At 41.2% G+C, this 23718-nt stretch overlaps 2 protein-coding genes across 3 annotated transcripts in view; one reads left to right on the forward strand and one right to left on the reverse strand.

The window, feature by feature from the left end:
- Positions 1 to 1679, forward strand: part of LOC145464986 (uncharacterized) — a 58957-nt gene extending 57278 nt beyond the window's left edge. Inside the window, exons 7-8 of the mRNA XM_081448801.1 lie at positions 14 to 50; positions 595 to 1679. Coding sequence (XP_081304927.1) covers positions 14 to 50; positions 595 to 603 — 46 coding nt within the window. The 3' untranslated portion in view covers positions 604 to 1679. The remainder of the gene's footprint in view (positions 1 to 13; positions 51 to 594) is intronic.
- LOC145464989 (uncharacterized) overlaps positions 1 to 23718 on the reverse strand; it is a 100183-nt gene that overhangs the window by 44518 nt on the left and 31947 nt on the right. For both annotated transcript variants that reach the window (XM_081448808.1, XM_081448809.1), the window contains exon 3: positions 11928 to 12030. In XM_081448808.1, coding sequence (XP_081304934.1) covers positions 11928 to 12030 — 103 coding nt within the window. The remainder of the gene's footprint in view (positions 1 to 11927; positions 12031 to 23718) is intronic.

Consider the following 23718-nt stretch of genomic DNA (forward strand, 5'->3'; position numbering starts at 1 on the left):
TTCTCATTTGCAGATACATTGAAGGAATAAATTCTGGAGAAGTCCACCCAGTAAGTTCATTTTTACTGATCAGTTATATATAGACTTGCAACACTAATACATTAGTGCTAATGAAATAATCTTATCAAGTGTCCATTCTGAATGATAATGGCAATAAAGCCAACTCTAACAGGTAATGATGAAACCTACACTGGGAAAATAATATTGGAAAGGTCACTTAGAAAGTATGAGATAAGCCTGTTATCAATTTCAGAACACAATATTCATATCTAGATAATAGGTGCAGATGGATAATGAACAGCAATATATATAGCACACTTATATTTTTACATAGCTATTGAAAGCTCAGCCAGGGATCTCATACTGAACAAAGCACAGACAAAACAGTAATTTTCTTATTTGACATCTTAACAGCTTACGAAAAAATTAAACTGCTGTTTTTGTAAATGTATTGGTGCTATTTATTGCAAGGGCCCCTATGGATACCACCCATGATGCTGAATTGGCCACCCTGGCTAAATAAAGGTTGACCGACCGACCGACCGACTGACTGTAAAGAATTGCAATTTAACAACTGCATTATTTTCTCCTCAGGAATTGTGAACAGAACAGTGGAACACCAGTTTTAAGACACATGACTAAACATAGTTTGATATATGATGGACGAGAGAGGGATTGATGCAGATTTCTGAATGATTTGTAAACTAGTATCTATCACAGCTACCTCCGTAATGTGTCATGTACCTTTAGCACAGACTTTTAATTTGATACAAGAATTTGGCACGAGAATTCCTTCATTTATTTTTTTCAGTACAAAATGAAGTGTTTGATACAATTTAACATAGGAATTTGGCCTTTTAGCTTGGCCTTTGAATGAAAATGTTCAATGACTGATGGGCTCTTCTTTAATGACTTCATTCAGTTTGTTACAACTAGAGAATTTGGCTGGCAGAGGTATTATTTAAGTGGCTAAACCTAATATCAAGTTCTTGTAGATTTACAAATGAAAATTTGCTAAAGAATACTTCTATACTGTAGATTAGCTTCACCTGCATACATTTCCAGAAAACGAACAGTTTATAGCCACAAATCAAATCTTTCTATTTTTGTGACCTCAAATAAGAGAGATTCATATTTGTAAAAAATACTTATTTTCTTACACATCTCTACAACCTGGGTATATTTGAGGGTGTTATGTGTCTGACTGTTTCTTTTGTCTACTTATTTATTCTACGCTAAGTACATGCTAGAGCTTTTCTATCCATAATGCTTTTGTCAACAATTGAGCACTACTCAAAAACCAAATGAGAATATTTTTCCCAGTTCATAAGGAACACCGTCATTATATTTTGTATTCGAAATAAATTGTAATTTCCTACAGTTGAGTTATTAAAAGTGACGTTTCAGAAGCTAAAAAGTAATTTCTTTGGTCAACTTATGCTCTTATGAAGATAACACATTGCTTGATGTCAGGTTGCGACTGACAATTTACATTGATGGAGAAAACGTGCTTCTCTGACTACAGGCATTAATTTTCATCTTCCATAGACCCTATGGCTTTAAATTAGCCTCACTAAACTCGTTAAATACTCTTGCGAATTATCAACTAAAAAACCGAGGTGTGTCAGGCCAATTTTAATACTTAGAAAAGAATGTGCAATTGGCAGCCATTTAAGGAGCCTAAATACATTTCCATACTGATATATCGAGATTATCCTGCGTAGTTGATTTGAGTGACTGTTATTTATGTGAAAATCACTTACCCGAGTAACAAACAATCAAATCCTAGACATACATGTTATAACTACCACCTCTCATTCCTGTAAAGGTCGAAAACTTTAATCCCACCCCTACTCAAGCCTATATGAGGCCAATATGAAAAATGTGAGCTATTATAGCCTGAACTGACACACCTTCAAAAAATATATATCAACTTGAAATAAATATAAGAAAGGAGAAGTTCAGGAAAATGATGGTACACTTCTCTTCCCGCCCCCGAGAACGAAAGAGAGAGAGAGAGAGAGAGAGAGAAATTCCAGGGAGAGAGAAAATGAAAGTCCCTGGGAAATATGTTGTGAAACGTCTCTTGGAAATATCGGGAGTGTGACTAGAAATCTTCGGAAGTCTTCGGGTATGGCCGGGAATTCTTTAAAATTTCCCACACTCCCAGGAAAAATCTTACGCCCATATGTTAAAAACGCTTGTAGGCATGACATTCCAATAGAATTGAATCATCAATTCGGAATTTTGTCGAAAACTGAATGATGTATAGCGTGATGTTCGAGCTTACAACTAATAAAAAACAGTTCTGCACAGCTAGCTGTTTTGAATCATAATGTATCCTGCTTATGTAAATTGTCAGATAACTTTGGTTAAACTGTTATTATGTAAGAAGAATTAGGAGCAATAGGTTTGAGGACTAAAATTATATTCAAATGCAATACAGGGATAGTATGAAAAATTATAAAAAATTCGGCTGTTCCGAGATCATGACGCACTGTTACGCCCTATGACATTTTACGTACTGAATACTATCACCCCTTAGTGTCATTAGGTTTCACTGTCGTAGCTTTAACGCTCGTGGAAAAGCACGGTCTCAACCGGTTGAAGTGGACAAGGAAAATGTGTTGGGTGTAGCAAAATTCTTCTTTTTTGACCCGATTTGTGGATACTTAAGTCGAGTATCCTCACATAAAAGTACAGTAATACTGGTTTTAACAAAGGACGCAAAAAGCGTTAAATTTGAGAACCGAATTGGGTACGTTTACGACACCCTGTAGGTTATAAGAATCCACATACAACGTTATAATTACCGCGGACTGAAATATTATGCTTGCTTAGCAGTGACAGAGTAAAAACAGACCAAGCAATACTGTCTTAGAAATATTCCAACATGCTCCCATCTCGAAATCACATACATTGTCACATCACGCATTCTGCAAATAAAGATGGCATGCCCAATTCCCTCCATGAGATGCGCCTGCACGGAATCATGGTAGTTGTATTCATCATCTTGGACTGGATGTTTCTTTTCATGAATACAACTACCATGATTCCCTGCAAGCGCGTTTCATAAAAGGAATTGGCCATTAACCCTTTAACTGGCAAATTTCCTCAAAAAATGCTGTTTTTTTAACCATTAACTCGGTTTTTTGGCTGCCACGACCCTGAATTGGCCTCAACTTTGCTGAAAAAGCGATTTCTTACCGAGGAGCAAGATTTTCCTAAGGATTAGGCACCAAAATGTACAACGTTTTCCTTTGGAGCATGCACATAAGCCAAACTGAAAATGAGACTTGTTTTGTTTTGTTTTGTTTTTCTTTTTTGCTGGCTGATTCCATTTTTTTTTTCTTGCCCTTTTCCTTCCCTTTTTCTCGCCCCTTTTACTCTTGCTAGCTTTTGCCCTTCATATCCTTTCTGACAGCCGTAAAAGTTCGAGTTTAGGTTTAATGAGCCATTTCACCACCAATTTTACACCAAAAACTGATCACGTTTTGTTTCAGTTAGCTACGTCAGAATGCGGTTGATTTCCAAAAAGGACAGCTACACGGATAGATCTATCCTAGCTCTATTATCTGCTCATCAAGAATATCTATTGACATTGATGACGTCACAAGTGGTACAAAGTGCATGACCCCTCAATCATACGAAAACGTACGATTCCCAGTTATAGGGTTAAAGAAAGTCCCACGGCCCTAGTCCGACGAAGGTTCACGTCTCGCCGCCCATACTAGGCACCTTAAGATACCAGGACGGGACGAGCTAGGACGGCTACCGGGAGTAAATTAACTCAATCGGGCATGCGCACGAGAACTCTCGACTCATCTCTTTGCCGTCCTCATCTCGTCGAAGACGCCATTTCGCCTGACTAGCCGTCGTATCGAAAACGTGAGTATTTTGCTCTTGTTTTGCCTCGATAACTGTTCCAATCGACTTTATTTTCAGTTCTATTGATAAGAATGTTTATAGGGTTAACAGTTTTCGTGATTGTAGTGTAGAACACTACGCTCAGATACGAAAATGTGAATAAAAATATCCCTTGTCTGTTCGTTTGTGTTTCTGCAGTCACTGTTCAGACGCTATCACGAGTGTGCAAGCTCAATACAAACTGTATGCATTGAGAATACATCAGTGTAAGTACAGTCGATAACATGTTGTAAGAATGAATGCCATGGAGCATCTATCGAGCAAATAAAATACACATTTTCAAACTGATGTTTAGTTTTTTTATGCTACCCGGAACTTGAAGCAACGTTTGTTTGATTTTATGATGCTTGTTATAATTACAGATGGAAATTGAAACGTTCACCAAAAGTCAGGATTCTTCGGCGACAGAATTCCCAAACGCTTAAGTGGTAACTGAAAAGCCACCTGAAGCAGGTCGATCAGATTCTTCGTTTAATTTTTTCATTCGGAAATTATGGTTTCTCTATTAAAATATTGACAGATGTTTGCTTCGCTTATACAGAAAAAGAAATTCAGCATCGCTGTTCACTATCGTTTAAGCCTAATAGGATAAGATTTCTACCATCTCTTTTATAGTCTAATGGATGTCATTGCTTCTGTGAATAGCTTGTACGAGGTTCGAATTAATGACGTCGCCGCCCTTTGCGAAAATGCACATCTTAAGCATTTTGTTTTTGGCGACACGACGGGACCCGCGAAAGTTTCCCGCGTCCACTGCCGTTGCCGTCCTGGCCTTCCCGTCCTCGTATCTTAAGGTCCCTACTTACTTGGGGTCTCGACAGACTAGAGATTAAGTAGCTGAAAACTGAAACTAGTTGGCAGCTGCTGGTGCGTGATGAGGCCAAAGTTATAGATAAATATATTATGTGAAAGCTTGGTAACTAACGTGCGCTGCAGAAGACAATCTGGAGCCCAGAGTCCGCTGGCTGCTGGGTCGCCGGGACAATCTCCCGGACATACATGGCCAGGAAGTACGTTATTAATCGACATTGTCATCGGTATCGCTGTCGTGGTTGCGTAAATCTTAATATTTCCCTTAAACATGTTTGTAACTGCACTGTTTACATACTTCTTTGTCTCCAAATACCTGCCATGCATGGTTCTGAGTCTTACAGCCAACGGACCAGACTTAAAAACACTATTCACTTGACTCTGAAGATGACTTCCGCTCAGGTTGTCGAAACATCAGTCCCCAAAAATGACCAGTTATGCCGCATCCGCGTCAAATATCTGTACTCCGTTTAAGTTTAGGTCGCGCCGGACAAAGGCAACTGACCCCGACAACAGAACGTTTTCAGCAAGTGTGGCCGATATCGCGAGCGAATCGCAGCGAAAGGAAAGCAAACTAACCGTATCAATCGATCGTTCATACAAACATCTCCAAGACTAAACTAGAAGGAGTTCCAGCAGCAACAGGAGCAGCAAGTACCATTCACTTCTTCACGCACTGGAATGAGAAACCTCAACACACAACCCTTCACCAAAGAAGATGACCAAATAGACAAAGAGAAAGCATGGGACGATTTGCTCGAAGAAATTCATAAACGTTAGTTAAAAATCACGATTTCACTCGACAAGAAAGATGCCCCCATTATTTATGGAGGAAAGAAAATTGCTCGCCTTGACAAAAGTCTACAAAATCCAGAATTAGACGTCTATGAGAAGTTAAAGAGGCTGAATGAAAATTTCAAGCCCAAACAGGACAAATACCACTGCAGATTTTTATTCCTCAAGATGGTAACGACTCATGGCAAACAACGAACGCGTATGCCACCCAGTTGAGAAAAAAGCCAACGATTGCGAGTTCAAACCGTGACTAACGCCGATGAAAGAATCCTGGAACATTGTTACACAAACAACACAAAATCTATACTTGCCCACAACTTGAGCTCCGAAAGCCGAACACGGAAAGCGAAAAATAAAATGTCTGCGACGCTCAAAGCTTGAGTATGAAGAGCGCGCGGTAGAGGAGCGCAAGCTTGACTTGTTTCGCTAGCAAGAAACCGCATCAAGTGACACCATCATGGCGCGAAATTTTCTGGCTGCCGTGTTTCACACTTGTTTTCTTTAAACCACCGCGAAAAGATTTCCGTATTATCAAATAAAACTCGATAACTTCTAATAGAAAGCATTTTATTGTTTAAGAAGAAGCAGAATCGGAGATAGAGGGGTTTTTTAAATTCCTGAGAAGACACTTGAACTAACATCTACTCGCTGGCGAGCCAAAAAGTCAGTGTTGCCGCTGTCGGCAGTGTTCAACACAAGCCGTGCGTTATTTCAAAACAAACTACATCGATTGTACTAACAAACTACGAGTTAGAATGTGAAAAATCATATTCATTAATCGTGTGCATTACAAATATCAAAACAGAAAGTGTGTTCAGTGAAAATGCAAAACGAACTCATCAAGCTGTTTACAAACGCATTCTTTCACATCTCCGACATGACAAAGTCGCAGCTCCGCATGAGGTAAATTTAGGCTTCCGAAAACTAAGGGATATTTCCACTCAGTCCTTCTTTCAGTCTGCTCGTTCTTTTCTGAAAATATCGATCAGGGTCAAATGAAAGCCAAGTGAAAGTTGACCAGGTTGTTATTTATTTGCGGTAGCAAGTTTGCTTCTCTTGTTTGATTGACATGTAATTTGAAATTCGTGGTTCTGATTGGCTAAACGACACCGGAGGAAACTTTCTCCCGTAAGTTTGGCGCGTTGCAAGTAGTAAAAGTCGCTCGCGCCGACGTTATTCAACAAGAAGCGAACGAACGAAAGTCTACACAACATCGCGCACTAATACAGAAACCTAACAAGAGGTAAGCGACATGAAATGTCCCAAAGACGACAAGAAGCTAGACAGACGGAATGCCCTGTTGATTCTATCAACTCACAAGTAGGCATCGATGGAGAGTAGACTACCAGTAGTCCCTCTTTCGCTTAGTCCGTCGAGCGAGACGCAAAAGAAAACCACGAGAAAAAATGCCCGCGCGAGATCCTGGGGGCGAGAAGCACGCGGTTTTCTTTTACGTCTCGCTCAACGGACTAAGCGAAAGAGAGACTGCTCGTAGACTCATGGAGAGGGACAGCACTGTCCTGCCTACGGAAACTTATGCACGGAATGCAACAAGTTCAACTACCTCAGCCCTTTATTCAAATCCAAGGGTCCATAGAGAAGCAAGAAAAACAAATATCACAAGCGCAAACAAAAACAATCAGAGATCTAGACCAAAGCGTTACATTAAGAAACCAAAGAGGAAGTTGCTGACAGCTCAACCAGTTCTGCTGAGCTTTTCTTCCGAACTGTGCGACACCAGAAACAAATGAGGAAACTTAAATTACAGCAGATAGCAAAGGTAAGTCACCGTTAAGTACAAGACGCGTATGTAAAGCTGGAGCCGCATAGTGGAGCCGACGTTAATGTTATCTTGTAAAGTGATCTGAGTGTAAAGCCTGTTCTGGGGACAAGATGAACAAAATTAAATACACTGCAGAGTAAGATGCCTGTGAAAGGAGAGTTTTCAGCCAGAGTAAGGAGCCAGACCTGTAGCGCACTCGCAAGATTAGCTGTAGACAGAGGGAGAGTCAACTCGTCACCACTAATCGGCAGACACCTTTCAAGAGCTTGGTACATTGCAGATCAGAGAGGATGGCTCATCTGATGGAATCATCGATCTAGGTATCCAGGAGGCACCGAAAATCAAAGCGTAAACTAGAACCGACCAATGACTGCTGACAGACTTTACACGAGTCTTTCAACCAATACCATCACGACAATGACCAGACTCAGAATTCGAGATATTCATCGCAAACCGCACCCTTAAGATAGATGACCCAGAATGCAAGATTCAAGTAGGATAAAGAAGAGAATGAAAAATTTCAGAAGTTCAAAGCAAACACAACAGGTGACAGTATTATTTACTTACTTCAGCCCAATTTGACCAATTGTTGCGAGAGTGAAAGCCAACCTCAGTTTTATTATTCCAAGCAGTGGCCTCCAACCAGTCCATTTCATTAGCAACTGAGACAAGGTATGGTCAAACGGAGGTGGTACATTGGGCAAAGAACAGGTTCAGCATCTACTCCGCTGGAGCACCAAACTTCAAGATCATTACATCCCACAAGCCATTAGCCATTACTTCCATTGTTTAACAAAGCAGACGTTGATTTTCAGCTAATTTATGATTCCGAAAAGACGAAGCAGATCCTCATGATTTTATATCAAGACACGGTCACCTATGACCACAGAAAGGCAAAGCAGATGTAGAGAAAGTCAACAAGTATTGTTGTGACCGCTGAACACGCTGTTGTTGTAGAACGCATCAAGACGGAACCCCGCAAAGACTACCAGCTTCAGACACTGTCCGCCAGGATTTGCAATGGTGATTGGTAACAGCACAAGAAAGATGCAGATCTTGCGCCTCGCTATGGCGTAGAGCGTGAGTTATATGACCTTATATTCCAAATATATCACATCATCATTTCCAAGTCTACAGAGGTTAGGTATTTAAGCTACACATCACCTTGAACCAACCAAACGCGACTAACCAACCTAATGCTACGAGAGAAATGTAGGTTCTCAACCAAGAATAGTCTGAAAGAACCGAACACAAAGCAACACCGACAGGAACCCGAAGGCCACTGATATAGATCAAAGGAACCCTGGAGTGTTGTATCTGCCGATTTGGGATTATCCGGATTGCCATTACAACTTGACTATCATCGACAAAAAAACAAGATACCCTGAATTTGCAAAAATCCACTCAACAGCATCTCAACCACCCAAAGGGGAGGGAAGCCTTAGACGATATTCGCCACACCTGGGACGCGAACACAGCTGGGGACAAGCAGAAGACCACCATTTAATTCTAGAGTTGCTAAAACGGAGGGATTTCATCATCATCGGGAGGCTGAGAGCTTCATGAAGATGGTTTACAAAACGGAGCAGATTGCGCACCTTCAAGTAAGAGATTGTACCTTGGCAACTCAGGAAATGCTGACAGGATACCGTTCTACACCACACCCAGCTGCCACTGGTGTGACGCCGTATGAAGACCTCATGAACCGAGAAAAAACAACAAAGTTAGATCATTAAACAAAAGAGTTGCAACGTGTAGACACACCTCTCAGACAACGGAAAAATATTCAATTCTGTCAGTTGAAAAGACAAAACAACTTAAACTCGCATTTAATACAAGAAATACATTACTTGCGGAAAATTTCGGATGATTTTAATTTCGGACAAAAGTAGTGTCCGAAAATAAACCCGTCCGAAGTTTTTAAGCGTCCGAAATATTTACAGTACAGTATAAAATTTTAAAGTAGCTCCAAAGCTCTTAGTTTCGTTTTCGTTGAGTTGAGAGTTAAGACACTGCTTGAGATAAGCAACGACTTGATAGAATTTGTGTTATATTCTCCTCGGTATATCTCTAAAACCTTGAGTGTGCAGTAAACTATCATTTGAAGACATGATTGATCCTCGCAGTTATGCATACAACTTAAGCAGTTGGAATTCAAACCCATAACCTCTGAAATGCCGGTGTAGTGGTCTACCAACTGAGGTATAAAGCTAAATGGAACCTCCCCGTTTTTCACAGATCCTGTGTTTATGTAGTCCGTGTTTTGCGGGCGTAAATTTACTTTAGCTATGTTTCAGCACAGAAATCTGTCCGAAAATTTAACGTTCGAAATTTTAACGTTCAAAACTTTTGGCAAGTAATGTAACCTCTCTGCCTTGGCAAATTTGTAACAAATGAAATGTCTGCTACGAAGTGGCGTCTAAAAATATGCAAAAGAGATCTAAAAAGCGTACTCATAAAACGATAATAAAGGTACCTGCAACAGACAAAACAGAACTCTGAAACAGTTCATTCATCTAACGCATACAGTGAACCAACGTAAACGAGCCAAGAGCCATTTCTCTGAATCTTATGAAAGTACAAGATAGTAGGAAGTACAAAAAAGAGGTATAAATACATTACTTCATTGCAGATCATCTTCAAAGAAACAATGCTCTATTAGGTGACTTCTCAATAAAGGACATCAAGACGCGACTCATTGAACGACCTTTATCTTGCAAGAAAATTAATGTTTGTTGATGTTTCGCGCGTGTTACTTCATCATATGGGGTAACAAACGACAGCTGTCCCAACTGTTGGTCGTCTACAACTTCATTCCAAACATCAGCAAAAGTCGTTTCCCTCTTCAGTCCAACACTGTAATTTTACCCCTGACTTCTCGCACTATCCGATTTTTCGAGCCAATTCTCGTTTCCCTTGGAGGTTCGACAAATCGGGATTCCACTGTATAACTAAATGGGTTAGATCCAGATCAGAAAAACGGTGAGAATCATTAGAACCAGCAAAAAAAAAGCAAGATGGTTGATCAATACTGCTACATGATCGAGCCGACTTTTATAGATACACAGACACCTTTACACTTGAACTCAAAGTAATCGCACATTTCAAGAAGATAAGAATTTGGGGTAGTACCTGTAGTTTTCGTCTTTGCTTTTATACGTAAAGTGGAATCCCGATTTCAAGTTTTCGAACCTCCAAGGGAAACGAGAATTGGCTCGAAAAATCGGATAGTTCGAGAAATCGGAGGTAAAATTACAGCGTTTGACTGAGGAGCGGCCGGAAACGACTTTCGGTTCCAGTTATCGGAAGGTTCGAAAAAATGAGGGTTCGAGAAATCAGGATTCTACTGAACGCTAAAATTGCATGAAAGGGTGTTGTACGGTCTTTCTTAACTAAATTCAAATGGTTTTAGAGAGAGCTACAACGAATCTTGAAATGAAAATAACAAGAGAAGGAAATAGCTTCAATTCATGATTCATATCAATAAAAACAAACGTGACCCGAAAATAGCAACGTTCGTAAAAACTACAACTACGAAAAATGAACCATGCAAAACCGTCGGCCTGCCTTTTTTCCTAATAGCAGTTAAACGCTCTAGCATTCATATACAGTCACATGCTATGCTGTTGAAGAAATCTTTTGAAGTATACAGATGATGGAAACCTTAATGTATACATATATATGAGCACTGAGACATGCGAGAGGTAAAAGGTAAAGTCTGCATGCGAGCCAAGTGGCCCATCAGGCCGGAGCTTATCCCGGTTTCTGTAGCATGAAGCGACTAGGAGTATTTCTACTCCCCCCTGGATGGGATGCTAGTCCATCGCAGGGTTACCCCCAGCATTAAGTTCGCCGGTACCCATTTATACACCTGGGTGGAGAGAAGCACTGTGAGAGTAAAGTGTCTTGCCCAAGAACACAACACAATGTCACCGGCCAGGGCTCGAACCCAGACCGCTCGATCCGGAGACGAGCGCACTAACCATGAGGCCACCGCGCCATGCGAGAGGCACTATTAAAGATATAAATCACTTTCACGGCACGTAGGCAAAATATGTGATATGAATTTAACGTTTTGAAAGCTCAAACTTTCTCCTGTAAGATAGATTCTTGGTGAACGCTAGCGCTTTCATTTTCCAACAATAGTTAAGTCCTCTAACACGTTTCTTTTCTCGAAAAAAATAAATAATAAATGGACAAAATAAATAAAATAACACCTTTCATGACATTCATTGAGCCGTTTAAGACAAAACGGCGAAACCAAAACTTATTCGTCCTTTCACCCAAGGAAAACGAAAACCCAAGAGGTGCGAAAGTAAAGCAATCTGCATTACTTTCTAAACATTTCACCGAATAATAAAACATTTACAGCAGCAAGAATGCACCATATGATATTCTTACTTTAAACAAATAACAAAAAATACTACATGAACGGTGGGGGGTCAAAATAAAAGCTAAGCCAAGTGTTGAAAAGCGTCGAATTGAAACGAACTAACTTAACCGAAGTCCACCATAGTGAATCAACTGAATTGTTTAAATTCAGATCTCAGCATAACCATGTCTAATTACCCACCGCGTTAAAGTATTGCATATAAAATAGATTTATTCTCACCTTGTGTCGTAATGGACCTGTGCAACGCAACATCCCAAAGCATTCGAAACAAATCCAGAATTTCTGTACAAGACACTCTCTAGTTTGATGAACCATTTCCATTCTATGAACAATAAATAGCAAAAGTGTTCTATACAACGTAGTTCATTTTTAAAGAAGTGATGGTCTGGGCCGAATGAATTGAACGGCGCATGCGCCTACGGGATTGTTTGTGGTAAAGGGAAAACTGTGGCAAAAAAAAAAAAGGCTGTCAGGCCGGGAACGGTTTAAGTTTGTGATTTTAGTCAAAGAAGATGCTATTTTTGGTGCTCTGAACTCTGCAAAGTTGCAGCCAAGTATTTCAATATTGACTAGCAGTTTGCTACAGAAATTTGCAAATTCAATTCAAAGTTTTTCGAGAAAGCTTCCAAACTTCTTTCATTTTGACAAGTTTTCCTACTTGCGTTAAAAAGACCAGCAATTGCCAAAACAATTGCCCCACGGTTGACCGTCCAAAATTAAAATTGCAGGCGGCAACTTGTGTAGTAAATTTAATTTTGGAGCACATTTTGGCGATTTCAACCTATTGCTTATTTCCCACAGTCTTTTCATGAACAATGGACCAAGGGGCAATGATTTTTTCCCTCTTTGACAAACAAGTTGCGTTATTTCAGTTTGGCATCTAGCTCAGTCGAGCAGAGTCAAATTTGCAATATCTCAAGACATTGCCAGTCAATATTGTAACATTGTGCCGCAACATTGCAAAGTTGCGTTCGACAAAAACGAGCTGGTTTGAGAGTAGATAAGAGATAATTTTTAGGCTTCAGCCCTGAATAAATGCAATTCTTGTTGTTTATTCTTATGCTGTTTATACGTGATGAACATCAGGGTTCCTCTCAGAGTTCCCTCCAAAAAAAATTATTCCTTTCCCCGAATAATCCCATAAGCGCTCGCGCCGATATTAGGCTGATTTAGCAAGAGAACGGGAACGTCACTTGACGACGGCGCGCGCAGTACAAATACCCAAATATGGTCAAATTAGAACGGAATCCAGGTTATTCCGCGCGACCTGCAGTCGTCATCTGACGTTCCCGTCCTGCTGCTAAGTCAGCTTATTCTCTTTCGGTCCAGGCCATAACTATTTTTATTATATGGCCAGCTCCGTGAGCGGGCAAGATGAATCAAATCCTGCGCTGTGATTGGCTACCCGAGCGGGCAAGATGGAGCTATCTTGCCCGCTCGGGACTACCCGCCGTGTCCCGCAAGAAAAATTTACCCGAAAGCCATATAAATCCTTTATTGACCAAGCTTGTTCGGTCAAGATGGCTGGATATTGGCCTCGTTCTTTTTTTCTGCGAGTTTATAGAGCTCGACTCCGTCTCGGTCCATAAACACGCAAAAAAGAACTTGGCCAATATCCAGTCATCTTGACCTCACACTTGGTCAATAACCCATATTTCTAAGTGGACCATGTATTGTATAAATGGCACGGTCTAGTGTTTGAGCCGGGGACGCGAGTGGCGATGGCGCGAGACACACACACGCACGAGCGACGTAGCCACGAAACTAGCCGACGCGCCCAGTCGAGTCGCGTCGTTCGTAAACTCGCTCGCGCACCACAGCGAAAAGCCAGATAGCAGCGCTTGAGTGCGAAACTCAAACACTAGAGCATGCTCGAGGGCTAGGAGGAGTGAGTCACTAGTGACCAGCTGTAATTGCAAATAACAATAATAATGATAATACAAAAGACATTACGTGCGTGTGTGAAGTGAAGTTTGCAACGGTTTTTCAGCGAAGTGTTCATGTTCAAATGTTTAAACTTTACGAGGTCAGAAACATTTCCCATGCATGTCGGCAAAGACAACCACGATTCACATAAGTTTTTACCGCATATAAACATGTGTTTGGTCCTGAAATGGGTTAGGGACAACGACGGGGTGGAAATAGGGATGACTTCTAAACCTTAAAAATCCTCTGACCACATCGCGCCTCAACCAAGCTGCTGCCACAAGCATGCCCGTAGCAGGTCTGCTTTGACAGATTCTGGAAGTTTGAGGGCGGGTTGCTCGCGCACTAAAACAAGCTTTCCTCGGGTAGATGGGGCTCCTAACCTGGGGGGGGCAGCCCATCTAAGAGAAGGAAAACCCAGGAAGATGTCCACCCCTTAGCCAATGGCTGGCAACCATCTAAGGGAAGGAAAAACCCAAAGAGAAACCCTGCTGGCCTCCTACGTTGGGTGTTGGGCAGAGGGCTAATAACCCCCTCCCGTAAAAAAAATTTATTACAGTAACCGAAACCGGAGCAAGTAGCAGTGATGTTTTTGCGCCCGATGACGTTGTGACTGAGAATACAAACTCCCACGTGGATCCCAGAGAATGACACCTAAACCGCCGCTCTCTCCAAAATCGAGTGTGAAGATTAGGCAATGAAACCGAGTTATGTATACGAAGCCGGAAAATGTGCACTGGTAGTTGCTGAAATGCGAAGTTATAACAGATCAGCATGTTGGGCATCTGCGAGATGAAGAGGACTGCTTGTGGAAGAATGATAACTGTTACAGAGGAGATGGTGCTATACTCGGGAAAGGAGAATGTTCCATTCGCGCTGGCGCAATGTCTCTATCGTACAATGCTACGTCCCAACAAACCGAGCAGTGCTGGAGGCGAAAGAGGAGTTCTACGAACAGCTAAAGGCGGTGATGGACAACTCACAAGGTACCCAAGCGAGACGTAATCATCGTCACGGTTGATATGAACGCGAAGGTTGGGAGAGAAAACAGAGAAAGAAAGTGTAATGGGTAAGCATGGCGCTGATGCAACAATGAGTGAGAACGGAGAGCTTTAAAAGATTTTTGCGACGTAAATGAGATGGTTATCGGCCACAAAATGACAAGGATATCTCCGGACAGGAGAACGAATAACCACATCAACCATGTCATAATCAGCAGAAGGTGGAGGGGCTCACTTCAGGATGTAAGAGTAAAGCGCCGAGCTGACGCAGGCTCAGACCATTACCTACTAATGGCAAAAGTCAAAATCAGGATGGCAAAGTGGTTAAGGCAAAGTCAAGGGTGCGGTATAAGAGCAACAAGTTTAAAGAAAAGGATACAAGAAATTCTCTCCAGCTTAAACTGAGCAATGAGTCCCAGTCTTTATTCATAGAGTAAGAGGGACAGGAGAAAGTTAAGGGTGGCGACCAGATAGGTAAAGAAGGATTGGAAGAGCAATGGAGAGTGATAAAGAACGCATATTTAAAATCTATGAGGACGTACTAGGCAAGGCAAGAAGGGAGCGATGGAAATGCCAGCTTTCCGAAGAGACGGCAAAGAAAATAGAAGACAGACGAGCAGTGAAGAAAAAATTGTACGAAGAGAGGATTGGAACCAAAGCAAAGATGCAAGCGCAAAATACCAGGAGGACTGCAGGGAAGTGAAACGGGTCTGCAGAACAGACAAGAGAGATTATGCAAATAATCTAGCAGCCGAAGCAAAAACAGCAGCTAGGCTAGAGGACTAGAAAACACTTTGCAGCATCTCAAAGAAGTTGAGTGGAAGATTACAGAACAAGGACAGACCAGTCAGAAAGCTGTTAAAGACTGTTGATAAAGAGCTGAAGAGGTGGAAAGAGCACTTTAAGGAAGTGTTTGACTGCCCAGACCCGGAAGACCTCCCGATCTCCAACCAGGGTCAGACTTACCCACTTACATGGGCAGCATCACAAAAGAAGAGACCCGAGGGGCTGTGAAGAAACGTGCTGAAGAGTGGATTACATAATACCTGGATTACATAATATCCCGCAAGAGGCTCTAAAAGAGAGAGTGGAGTGATCCAGCGGATATCATGCATACGTTTTTGAACACGACCGAAAAAGGAGAACTACATAATGACCGAAAGGCGGAGCTTCTAATCAAAATGCCAAAGAAAGGAGATTTAGGCCTATGAAAGAATTAGCGCGGGGCATAATGCTGCTCAGTATCGTAGGCAAGATCCCAAGCAGAGTAATTTTAGACTGAAAGGTGTTTTGGATTCAATGCTTGGGAAGAGCAAGCTGGGTTTCTAACGGGTCGAAGTTGCACAGACCAAATTGCCACATGTACGCATCATTGTTGAACAGTCGTCGGTATACAGCTGTTTTGTAGACTTTGCAAAACCCTTGGACAGTGTCAGCAGAGATCTTTTATGGGAGTTACTCCGTTACTATGGAGTACCAGAGAAGATAACAAAGCTCATCAGGAAACCTTATGAAGGCCTTAAAGGGCAGATTGTACACCGTCATGGGTAGTCGACTGAGTCCTTTGAGATGCAGGCTGGGGTAAGACGAGACGGTCTTCTTTCCCCATTTTGTTTCTTGGTGTTCTCAACTGGGTAACAAGGCAGGTCTTTGGTCCAACAGCAAGAGGAATCCAATGGCATTTGATAAGAGATTAGAAGAACTGGAATATGCGGACTCTCTAGCTTTGTTGGCAAACACGTGTTTGGAATGCTGAAACCAGTATGGAAAACCTCTTCTATGTCAAGCAAGACAAAACTGAGGATCTTTTCGTTTAACGTCAAGTCACTCCTACCCTAAGGGCAGAGACTTGGAGGATCACCAACGATCTACTAAACAAGCTCCGAGTATTTGTGAACAAGTGCCGGAGGAGTAATTCCTGACATAAGATGTCCGGAGAAGATAAGAAATGAGGATCTTAGGCAACTGACAGGTCAGGAGTCATTGGAGTTTGAGTTGAAACGAAATGCTTGGCAATGGATTGGACATACGCTCACAAGGCCTGAAGGCAGCATAGCTAGGGCAGCTCTTGAGTGGAATCCACAAGTTAAACAAAGGAGGGGGAGGCACATGTAGTCATGGAAGCGCACAGGTATGGCTGAATGTAAAGAAAAGTATGTGACTTGGGCTGTTGCCAAGAAAGCAACCCAAAACAGGATAGGATGGTGATGGAAAGAGATGTTCTCGGACTTATCCGCAAGGAACTAAGAAACAAGTGTAAAGAGGAAGAAGAAACTTGCGTTCATGTAGCTACAGTTACACCACAAACCAAGACGTGTCATGAACCGGTCAACACGACAAATTAGGACTTTTTGGGGGGGGGGGGGGGAAGGGGGGCTTGACGAATAAAGTAGCTTGATGTAGAGTAAGTCAACTTAATTTTGATTTTATTCCCTTGAACTCAGTAGCAGTATATCGTTATTTAAGCCGTAACCTGAAATTTGATAAACATATGAAGGTATAAAGTTAACTATAAGAGAAAACCGTTGCTGCGCGGGAGTGTAGCTGAACACGTGATGAAGTACGTACTCGAATTGCACAGAACTCGCGAAACCGGTAAACTTCTAGCTAAACTAGGACATATCCGACGGCCCAAATGACTAAGAATAGTGTTTAGTTATAGAAGTAGATCGTAAAGTAAACTCTACAGTTATACAATAGCTACCGCGGAATCACTCATCACGTCATATGTAATCTGACTAGAAAGAAAAGGAATTAACACTTACAATACATATCAGTCCTTCGCTTGCCTCGTAGGGAAAACTACTGTGCATCTTAACTTGACCATGAAACTAGCTTGCGCTCGTAGCAAAACCGCGGAACTACTGACAATCTAAATGACTACGTGTTTACTTGGATAGAATCTACAAGAAAGACTTGTTGTTGCTTTAAATAAAACGGAAAAACGAATTATTAATTAGACTACAATAAATCACTGAACGTTCATTAAAAGCCAATTTCCAGCCGTGTAACTAAAATAGAAAAGTAACATAAGAAAGGGTATTGCATGTTATCGAAAGGAAGCCGAGTTTTCAACGTTCTTTCTGAGACGGCATTTTCGGTAATTTTGAACTTCATTTCCCGTTCAAAGGTTTTTTCCGGAGGACAGACAAATATTGCTCTTTAGTTACCTTTAGAAACGATGATTTTGTTTTTCACACTACACTCACCGCAATGTTGTCTAGGTCGGGACAATGATTTCCGGAAATTTGCGTTTTTCGGAAGACACAAAGAAAGGAGCGTCTAAACAGAAAGCTTTCAATTCGACAAGTACACGTATAGAAACGGCTAAATCAGAGTTATATACAAAACGCCTGCCCCTAACCCGAGACGTAACCACGCAGCGAGTAGCGCAGGGCAATTGAAACGTACCCTGGGTAGGTGGGTTAAGTCTGCGTTCTAGCCAAGTGGCCCATCAGGCCGTACCCTGCAAGCAGTTGGTTTTTCATACGCCGGACGAGACAGAAACCACTGCGATAAACCGTTCGTGCCTTTGAGTTAACCGCCGCCATGGACGAATAAATTAACTTTGAACTGGTAAAACGAGTTTAAAAGCTGGTTTAGGTTCGCACGCATGCGCTCACCAACATAACTGCTGCGTTAAAGCGAACCCACCGGGTAGCAAGTTCACTGCGAACGGTTACGGTCGTTACGATCTGGTTTACGATGTTGAAAGACGTTTCTTAATTCTTCGAGACTGTGCTGTACGCCGCTGGATGCTTTGAGTGCGCTTCCGTTTTTACTTTTGATGACGTCCAATTGCTTGAAACAGCTTTTACAAACCCGCCTTCGATCGTATTCTCCAAGTTAAAATCGTGGTGTTGTTTGTCGTATTGTATTTAACGAGCTTAGTAATCCCGCACGTGAGAGGGCAAGAAAGCCTTAAATAATTTTAAAACTAGACAATACTTCGTCTGGATCGTTCTTCTGTCGGCGCTTTTGGCGAGAAATTTGCATTCTTTTGACCGGCGTTTTACAAACACCTTTAGCGAACAAATGGACCTGACTTCAAAAGCATCACGTGGGGTCTGACAAACTCGCGCATGCTCGATGGAAAAGCAGACTGTTGCTCGCACTGTTTTCTCTCTAGTATGCAGGGTAAGCCTGCGGTTTCTGTAGCATGAAGTGACAAGGAGTATCTGTTATACCTTCGAGATAAGATGCTAGTCCATTGCAGGTTGCCCCAGCATTAAATTCTTTGCTACCCGTTTATACCGTCAACTGTGTAGAGAGAGGCACTGTGAACCAGTGCCTGTTAATGGAGAATCCGACAACAAGACCGAAAATTCGAATTTCTTTTACTGCGTCAAAAAGACATTTTGGGAACTATTTTCAGAAATATGCTTTAAAAGTTCCAGTGAGATCACATTTTGGTGAAATCTAGGAAAGATCGAAATACTGCTCGATCAACCAAGATGGCCGATGGAGTTTATGCAAAATTGAGCATTTTCAACAGGCCAGTACAGAAAGAAGGAAACTTGCCTTGATTTCATATTCACACAGTTTGTAATTTACGCTTTGCTGATTTCCCTAAGCTAAATATCATCTTGAACTAAATAAGTTTTGTCTACTTTATGTCCGTTTGAAAAATACAACTATTACGATTTGACTCACACGTCAAATTTCAACTGATTTGAGAGGGCGTATAACTCTTCTAGTGTAGTAATATTTCGAGAAATAAGAGAGTCTAAAAAAGAGCTAAGCTATAGGTATACCATATCTAAATGGTTAGTTTGGCCGGTGAACATTAAGCGCGCTAGGCGAAAAACTACGACGGGCATTTTGACCAATTGCGCCATTTTTAGACGACCGCAGTCATCGATATAAACATAATTCGGAAGGCTCGATTTCCGCCGCTTTCTCGAGTCCGGCTCCGCAAAGCGGCTGGTAATCGAGCCTACCTTCCGCTACGAGCGGCGAAGCCGTTTGAACGAAACCAAAACCCGCGCATGAAAAGACGTTGACACCTAAGTAACCAAAACAAGACGCCTCCGCAAAAGAATTTGCTTGCATAGACAAACCTGCGTTATAAATAACAGCACCGGATATATCTCACGAAATCTACAAAATTAAGAAGTACTGTATTTCCCAGACTGCAATCAAGGGACCCAACAACGGTTATCCCTTAATTCCTCTGGGAGTGACGCGAAACGGGAAAAGAAATTCCGCATATGTCGGATTGGGCCGAAGTTGTCTTTCATGGCAATTTTATTTTCCACGTTAGAATGAACTTGTCATATCTGGGGCCACCTTACCCCTTGTACAAGGTTACCGTACATTTTTAAAGGTGTCTTGAATCAAAGTGATGTAGCGCATTCGGTTTAAACTGTAGATACCTAAACTCATACATCAAATCAAAGCTTATAGAGCTGGCTATCAAACTATACCAAGAATTTTAAAATAAAATGAATTGTTGTCACGGCCTCTTCTAAATGCGAGATTCCGAATCGCCTTTGAAAGCTACAAGTCAAGGGGAATTTTGGTTTTGCGCCAATTTAATTTGTTCCTCCTTTTCCGGACCCAAAGCGCTAAAAAAACGTTTTGCCATATTCATTTTCAGTGAAAAGTTACAGAACATTGCCAAATAGGATTAAAAAATATGGAGTGATCGTACAAAAATCGCTCTCGGAAAAAAAAATGGTTGTTGTTTATATGTCAAACTAGCTACTGACCAAATTTGAGGGTTAACGAACAAATTCGCTTTGACTAACGTGAAGCTCACATTAAGAGGTCATCAAAAATTCAGCAATTCATTTTATTCCAAAATTCTTGGTACAGTTTGATAGCCAGCTTCAATATGTAACATAGGGTTTTGATATCTATAGTTTAAACCAGACGCGCTACATCGCTTCTACGCGAGACACCTCAGTCTGATCCAGTCTTAAGCTATATGGTAACATTAAATACATAACCAATCTGCACCCTTAAGAAAGCATCGTTCAAGATCCACTTTGGATCTCAACATTCCAAATTAAACATTTAACAGAAAAAACACTTGCCCTGATCAAAGGCTGCAAAAAAAATGTCACTGTATCAAAACAAGTTTTTATTTAACATTGTAGCTGCGCATGCTTGTTACTAAGTTTGTCCAGTTTTGAAAGTTTTGAAAATTACTTCTTTGATAAATGATTGGTGACCAACAACAATGGTGCTTCCTAATTTTAAGCTAAATTGTCATGAGTGCCATCAATTAATTTACGTTAGGGAAATAATTATTTAGCTAAATAATAACTGAAATAATCAACAACTAATAAAATTTGGAAACTGGACATATCGAACAGACCTAGTATTGCCAAATTTTCGTCATATCACAAGACCAGTTATTTTCACTGCTACAAAGAGCAGCAGTATGTTAGCACACAAACCCCGGAACTCTCCAACGCTTTTCATCTTCACCTGCACTAATTTTCCCCCAGTCTACAATAATATACTATGGATTGAAAATTGAAGAGCAGAAAGCCAAAGCACCTTTCCCAGTATCAAGCCACCTCCTCCATTTCTCAAGACAGTAGTTTTGCATTACTTGATATCAAAACACAATTTTACTGTACTCTCTAGATATTTTCTCCTCTATTAGAAGACGTAGATTGAAATGTGTCCATATAGTGCTGCAGACTGTCTTTCCAGCCATGCTGATTGTGCCCATTGTCAACGTAAACCCTGAGCAAATATTGAGACTCCTTGGGTGGGCTTTGCAAAATTACATTATTGATAAAAAACGGGCATACAAATAGATAGAAATCGGCTTAGCGTGACTCAATATATGCTTGACTACTCGCTTATTATGTTTTTTTTTAACATCTGCATTTAAAAATCAAACTTTATCCCAACACACATAGAGTTAAAAATATACTCATGCCTAAAGAAAATTAATACTATGTAGCATTGTGATGTTTCGTTGATTTGTATGGTAGTAAAAAAACACTGCAACTTTTGTTTGTTTAGTTACTTATCTGCAGGAACTTTGTTTCTGGGGGATGACTGTGTTTTCAAACCTTTGATGCGGGGATTTTATTTCTATTGATGTTTGTTGTATGGAAATATGGTGATGCAATGAAATGGGTGTTTAACCCCTGGTTATGTGCTCTGGCTGAGGTCAGAGTGTAATGTTCTTTAGCTAGGGAGCTACCTCTGGCAGTGCCTCTTTCTTTAGTAGTAGGACAGGGATAAGTGATTTTTGAGGGAAATGTGAGTAAATGCTGGAAGCCCTTGGGGAGGGGCGTACTCCCTGAGAGTTTTAGGTGGGGATCTGTTGCCCCAACCTTGGAATCTGTACCCTTTTTCAGACCAAAACGTGCGATCTTTCACACCCTATTTCAGACGTGAGCTAAAAATCGATGCCCCTAACTATACTCCTGATTATGTACATAATTTTGACTTTGATTTGCATGCTAGTAGTTGTTTGCCAAAGTACCAAATAGACATTTGGAAAAGAATGCATGACAATTGAAATAAACTTCTAATTGCATGGGCATAAGGCCATGGAACTTGATTCCGTAGGTGAGGTAACCCACCCAGACGTGGTCAAAACCTAGCCTGCATTTACATGCGATCTCATCAGCCCCGCCATCTTGGAGTGAACTTTTTCTAGGGGAAGTAAAGGCCTGTCCAAACGGTAAATGTTTGGCGGCCAAACATCATCAAACATTGTTTGGTGACCAAACATGCTGATGTTGAAGTGAGTGGCCAAACGATAAAAACAAGTTTGATCAAACGCAGATTAAACTATGAATACAAGCCGCTGAACAAGCGTGGGACGCATGCGCGCGTCAAACATGTTTGATATGGCTGTCCAAACGAACAAAACATCGCCCATCAAACACGAGAACAAAAGAAATGTTTTAAGTTGTTTGATCGAATGTTTGATGACCCTCAAATTTTTTCAAACACGATCAAACATCACCAAACAAGGTGGCCAAACGGTAAAATGTTTGGTCACCAAACAATGTTTGGTGGTGTTTGGTCGCCAAACATTACCCGTTTGGACAGGCCTTAATACATCAGTTAATTCCAGGTGTTCTTTCCAGCCCTTCCAGGCAGTAAAAAGCTGGGTTTTGCTCGCGTCTTCATTCTGGAGGCGGGCCATTTCAAATTTTATTATCAGCCCAGAGCGGGCATTTGAATACCCCAGGGGAAAGCCCCAGAACATTTGGCACCTTTGTGGTTTTGGTCTCGCATGTACATGATGTTCTCCAAGAAAGTATGATCATCCTCACCTGTGTTCTCTAATTTGTTTATCTTCTGTTCATCACATATGGATCATATAAAATTTGCTCTATACTGTCTATATGATGTATGGAGTCTAAGGCTATCTGAGATGATCCGTTTCATTACCAGCTTATGTTTGTATTGCGTTAATATTGTGATAATGCAATACAGACATATGGTAAGCTACATTTATTTAAATTCGTTAGGGACTGATTAGAACACAGAGTAGCTTCTTAAAACGTTCAATATTTCTCCCCTTTTCTATACGTTTCTATTGATATACATTTGATAATCAGTTCTCCCATTCATCCGCCATAGCAGCTGGAAGCATCATCAGTCACTGCATGATACCCTTCAGAATCCTCAATTAGTCTGCGAGTCTACTAGCTTACATGAACAGTTTAACTTCACTATTTAACTAATCTGGAATGTTCTCAGTTCGAATTTGAATTCCTGCCTTATTGCAGGTACCCTGCCTGTCAATTCAACACCACTGAGTGAGTACTCTCACGGCTCCATTCGACGATATATCGTCATCAATGTGCTACGGAGGCAAGACCAAGAAACATCACTTTGAAACTATCATCAGCATGACTGCTACTTGTTTCCATCGCAGCTCTTGAGTCGTCCCAACGTTTTTTATTACCTGACGACCATACATGAAGGCTGAAAACGAGTCTATACATGAGCCAATGAATTATATCATCGTTACTTACCCTCAAGTAGACGCATTCCAATCGTTCAAGATCGACCAAGTGCACAATAACCATTGCAATAAGAATACAAGAAAACATAACAAACAGTTTCGCCATTTAGTCAACAAGAGAGAAAATCAG

The sequence above is a fragment of the Orbicella franksi genome, chromosome 13 (assembly GCF_964199315.1).
Source record: "Orbicella franksi chromosome 13, jaOrbFran1.1, whole genome shotgun sequence".
NCBI classification, from domain to species: Eukaryota; Metazoa; Cnidaria; class Anthozoa; order Scleractinia; family Merulinidae; genus Orbicella; species Orbicella franksi.